The sequence below is a fragment of the Physella acuta genome, unplaced genomic scaffold (assembly GCF_028476545.2).
Source record: "Physella acuta isolate Inbredline_101_S28 unplaced genomic scaffold, ASM2847654v3 ptg000890l, whole genome shotgun sequence".
NCBI lineage: Eukaryota > Metazoa > Mollusca > Gastropoda > Physidae > Physella > Physella acuta.
In genome coordinates, this window is record NW_026732407.1 from 1647756 (window position 1) to 1653755 (window position 6000).

At 42.3% G+C, this 6000-nt stretch overlaps 1 protein-coding gene across 1 annotated transcript; it reads left to right on the plus strand.

Annotated features, from left to right (window-relative positions):
- The first annotated feature begins 2537 nt into the window (after positions 1–2537).
- LOC131952779 (putative uncharacterized protein DDB_G0290521) lies at positions 2538–3209 on the plus strand. The gene has a single exon (XM_059315602.1). The coding sequence runs from the start codon at positions 2538–2540 to the stop codon at positions 3207–3209; it is 672 nt and encodes a 223-aa protein (XP_059171585.1).
- The last annotated feature ends 2791 nt before the right edge of the window (positions 3210–6000 follow it).

Below are 6000 nucleotides of genomic sequence, written 5' to 3' on the forward strand. Positions count from 1 at the left end.
AGTCCGTTCTCACTGACTCCCAGCAACAATGCCACATGACTAGTGAGGTAAAAAAAACTGTCTCACTGACTCCCAGCAACAATGCCACATGACTAGTGAGGTAAAAAAAACTGTCCGGAGGGGCAGAAAAAATCTATCACCCGAGAACAGTCCCTGAGCCAACGTAATCCCCCCATCTTGACTCCGTCTTACAGGGGAAGTGATGAGTAGTGTAGGCTCTTCATTCTTTTTCCATTAGCAATTCTAAAATTGGGTGCCGTTCAGCTCAAGTGCTGTGACGGCCTCGACCTTTCCTAATCAACCCAATTGAGGTGAGTTACTGCTGGAGATTGGGTTCTGTTGACAATTTAAAGGCTGCTGGGGTAGGGGTGGACTGGCCGGGTGAAGACCCAGGTGGGCAGGGGGTCGGGTCGAGTGAAGACCCAGCTGTGGTAGTGTGTGGACTGGCCGAGAGACCAGTTGGTAGGGGCGTGGACTGGCCGAGTGAAGACCCAGCTAAGTAATGAAGGAAGTCATCTAACGACTTGTCTGACCAGAGGCACCACGACGCAGACACGCCATATTGGTAGCTGACCCGAAATTTGATCCCCGAGCTTTTAGACGGCCAGGATTAAGTCACGACCAACACGTCACGCGCTGACCGACTCGTCACTGACTGGACCTGAAGATGCCAGTGATTGGTAATTAACGCCTGATGTCTGGGGCTGATATTAAACTCTAAACCAAACACGATTAGGGTTTCGTGGGAGACCGCTAGAGAAGTTTGTTATCTGATCAACACTAAAGTATCTAAAACCTCTGACGGCTCGTCGGCCGACCACTAATGTCAGAGTTATGGCAAAGTTCCCCGTGAGCAGCAGTCAGCGAGAGACTGCTCACTCCCCCCAGCCCGCCTCTTGGACATGTAGCTCCACTAAGCCACTCGGGCCGGGCTGTCAACTTCAAATTAATGTACACAGGAAATCACTCATAGGGGGGAATCAATGACGATTATGGACATTTCACTTACCACTCCTCCGCATATATATATATATATATATATATATATATATATATATATATATATATATATATATATATATATATATATATATACATATATATATATATATATATATATATATATATATATATATACATATATACATATATATATATATATATATATATATATATATATATATATATATATATATATATATATATATATATATATATATATATATATATATATATATATATATATATATATATATATATACACTCTATAAAATTACGCGAACTATTTTGTTCTGCTAATTACTTAGTTCAGTGTAATACAACCCTCTTCGGTTCAAAAGACTAGCCCCTGGGTGAAAGTTTTTAAAAAATAATTTCAGTGCTACAAAGCTAGAGAGACGCAGCAACAGGAAGTATAGGGTCTGACAGCAGTCTGGCCACAGACGGGACATATTTCATAGCTACTGCTCGATCAATAGTCCTAATAGTTTTTCTTGTTGCTTTCATGATTTTAAGTAACCAACACTGGAATATATTGTAGCACACAACACCATCTAAAGCACAGATCATCTAAAGCATACAACACAATTTAAAGCACGTGGTGGCAAAATCATCTAAAGCAGCAACATTAATTTGATTGCAATATCCCAAACTTGAAACTCCCGTCCACAACAGCGACTGGTTAAACCAGCCACATCCACCCCACCCTCCTACAGTTAAACGCCAGTCGACCAAACAAGCAACATAAATAACCAGGAGAAAGAAAAGGCACCGAATCTAAATCGTTTCTTTCAAGGCAGATCCAGTTTCCCATTTGTCCGGGTGACGTGGGAACAGTGTACTAAAAACCTTCTGACCCGCACAACGAAACAAATTGATCGATTTCTGATTGTCAGGGGAGAGGCTGGGCCCGGCGTCTTATGTTGTCTACTGTAATGACATCCATGGACTGGCCACACGACTCAGAGTCAGCTACGGTCTAACAAGACCAATTACCCAGCTTAACACTGCAGACTTTTGGTAGCCATACTATCACACAACTACACATCGATCTATGGACGCAACCATACCCCCCGCTATAGACGCAACCATACCCCCAGCTGTGGACGAAACAATACCCCCAGCTGTGGACGCAACCATACCCCCAGCTGTGGACGCAACAATACCCCTAGCTGTGGACGCAGCCATACCCCCAGCTATGGACGCAGCCATACCCCTAGCTGTGGACGCAACCATAGCCCCAGCTGTGGGCGCAACCAAACCCCCAGCTGTGGACGCAACCAAACCCCCAAACCCCACGGCCAATTAAAGAATATTTTACACAACATTCATGTTATCATAAAGGACAAATTAATGAGAAAAAAAAGTATAGGCTGAAAAACATGACGCACAATTTGAAGCCACAAACGTACACTGGTATATAACAATCCCATCCCATAATTTGGGAATGACATGTGTAAAAACACGCCGAGTAACAAAAAACTACCCCCTCAATCCGACAAGTTGCGCGGACGTAAAGCAAGTCCGAGGCGTCCAACATGACCCCACGATTTAAAGACTCCCCCAACATGACCTCACGATTTAAAGACTCCCCCAACATGACCTCACGATTTAAAGACTCCCCCAACATGACCCCACGATTTAAAGACTCCCCCAACATGACCCCACGATTTAAAGACTCCCCCAACAGGACCTCACGATTTAAAGACTCCCCCAACATGACCTCACGATTTAAAGACTCCCCCAACATGACCTCACGATTTAAAGACTCCCCCAACATGACCCCACGATTTAAAGACTCCCCCAACATGACCTCACGATTTAAAGACTCCCCCAACATGACCCCACGATTTAAAGACTCCCCCAACATGACCCCACGATTTAAAGACTCCCCCAACATGACCTCACGATTTAAAGACTCCCCCAACATGACCCCACGATTTAAAGACTCCCCCAACATGACCCCACGATTTAAAGACTCCCCCAACATGACCTCACGATTTAAAGACTCCCCCAACATGACCCCACGATTTAAAGACTCCCCCAACATGACCCCACGATTTAAAGACTCCCCCGGGACGGGAGAGACAACAATTAGGTTACCCAGAGAACAAGTCAATTTTTGTCCATTAACTCCGTGCTTACAGTCACTTCTTATTACAACCACTGCCATGGCCTTTGGCGTTCAACTACCATATTGTTACACTTAACAATGTTAAAAGCAACACTCAAAGTAGAATTTATTCTGAAGAGGTGGGGGATGTCAGAAAATGCTACATCAAGATTTAGTAAGATTAGGTTCTATTTGAAGGAGACAATCTAGAAAAATGACGAAGTAAACAATTAAAACCTAACAACAGAGACTCTAGCTGATGGATTTTTCACATCACAAGAGAGAAAAGGTTTTAAGTCAGACATACACAAGCTGGTTAGCGCATATCTTTATTGTTCTGTTTAGTACTGAGCTTATACCGACAAGACTTACAAAACACAATAAACAAAAGCTGAACAAGGGGGATCAACTATGCATAACCCCAGTACGTAGCAATGTTATTCTCACTCAATGCCAACAGGGGAATATTGCTACAATTCAGCAATACAACAGGGGAATATTGCTGCAAGATGTAGTTATACGTGTATCAGAGAGAGGCAGCGGAGTGTCTGGTGAAGTTTGGCCATAAATATTCCAAATCTTCAGATCCTAATCGAATTATCTAAAGCCAGTCTCCACTGTCGTGCCGTCCTTGGTCCGCCCGGTGAGGGGCGCCAGACTCATCAAGTCTGGAGGTCACGTGCTCTCAGAGGGCGTCAGAGAATAATACACCCCCGCCAGGGTGGGGCTGCTGTCCGGCATCCATTTTTTAACGGGAAAAATCTTTCTCTAGAGCCCACTGTATTGTGTTTCCTACCCACAACATAGGAGAAATCTTTCTCTAGAGCCCACTTTGTTGTGTTTCCTACGTAAAACATAGGAGAAAACTTTCTCCAGAGCCCTCTTTGTTGTGTTTCCTACGTAAAACATAGGAGAAATCTTTCTCTAGAGCCCACTTTGTTGTGTTTCCTACGTAAAACATAGGAGAAATCTTTCTCTAGAGCCCACGTTGTTGTGTTTCTTACGTAAAACATAGGAGAAATCTTTCTCTAGAGCCCACTTTGTTGTGTTTCCTACGTAAAACATCGGAGAAAACTTTCTCCAGAGCCCTCTTTGTTGTGTTTCCTACGTAAAACATCGGAGAAAACTTTCTCCAGAGCCCTCTTTGTTGTGTTTCCTACGTAAAACATAGGAGAAATCTTTCTCCAGAGCCCACTTTGTTGTGTTTCCTACGTAAAACATAGGAGAAATCTTTCTCTAGAGCCCACTTTATTGTGTTTCCTACGTAAAACATAGGAGAAATCTTTCTCTAGAGCCCACTTTATTGTGTTTCCTACGTAAAACATAGGAGAAATCTTTCTCTAGAGCCCACTTTGTTGTGTTTCCTACGTAAAACATAGGAGAAATCTTTCTCTAGAGCCCACTTTATTGTGTTTTCTACCTACAACATAGGAGAAATCTTTCTAAAGTAGAGCCTACTTGATTGTTTCCTACCTATAGCATGGTACAGGCACCAGAAAAAAATTAACCAGTCAGTGTATAGTGAAAAGTTTTATTAAAACTCTTCGGTGTCCCATACCTTGATATGTGAGCACAAAAACATAATGCTAGAGACAACACAATGGTAACATAAGAGAGAATTTGCGTTACAGGTGTCATGTACACATGGGGGGGGGGGTGTATGGCACCTGAGAGATGAGCATATAGATCAACGACAGCAGGTACTATAATAAGACAGGATCCTGCAATAAGAAAGTGACCACAAGATGATCATCACCCCCTACACACGGACAATGTAATGATTGAAAGACAGCGTCACGACTTTCCATCACGCAACTTGATTACCGGCTCTGTCCAACTCCCTCTTGAGCCGGTCTCAGCTTACCTAACCATCTCATCAACAAAAGATTCTATTAGCAAAGATGGCTTGAAAAGGTAAGTCCATTACCTTAATAGGGAAGGCTATTCAAGGCTGAGATCTCCTCAAGCAAATGTTGAAAAGTGAAAATCGGAAAAATTAACCAGAGATAGTTTAGTAACCCACACATAAAACAGTCAAATATACAGATAAAGAGAAGATAAATACTTAGATTGGTTATATTACTTACGAAATAGCTGTTATTTTGGCCATAATGTTGCTTTTATTTTAAATAATAATATTTCAGTTATTTTTGGGGAGGGGGGGGGAAGAGATAGAGTTTTTATTCTGATGTTATTTTGAGCAAGATGCTGCTGTTATTTTGGCCATGTTTTTTGATGGTGCTGTTATTTTGGCCATGTTTTTTGATGCTGCTGTTATTTTGGCCATGTTTTTTGATGCTGCTGTTATTTTGGCCATGTTTTTTGATGCTGCTGTTATTTTGGCCATGTTTTTTGATGCTGCTGTTATTTTGGCCATGTTTTTTGATGCTGCTGTTATTTTGGCCATGTTTTTTGATGCTGCTGTTATTTTGGCCATGTTTTTAGATGCTGCTGTTATTTTGGCCATGTTTTTTGATGCTGCTGTTATTTTGGTAATGATGTTGCTGTTGTCCTCGGGTATTTTCAATCTGATTTGCATCGATGTAACTGTTACATTAGGATTTAATGACACATTATTGTCAACTAGGTTATCAAATCACGGTTAATTAGTTAATTGTGACGGGAGACGTGAAACCCGACTCCCACGGGCTCGGGGTGAAAAAAGAAGGAAAAAGCCTCGTCTAATTCGTGCAGTGATAATAGCAGCCGTCGTCAGCTTTCATTAACAGGCTCAGCCACTCTCCTCCGCTATTTAAGTCCCATAGAATCTTACAGTCGACCACGACACGCCAAATCAATTTATTAGCCACTTCCGGGCACGCTATATGCCATCATTAGATTCTAGAAACTTCATTTCGGTGGGGTTAGGGAACATGATACAGGGTAGG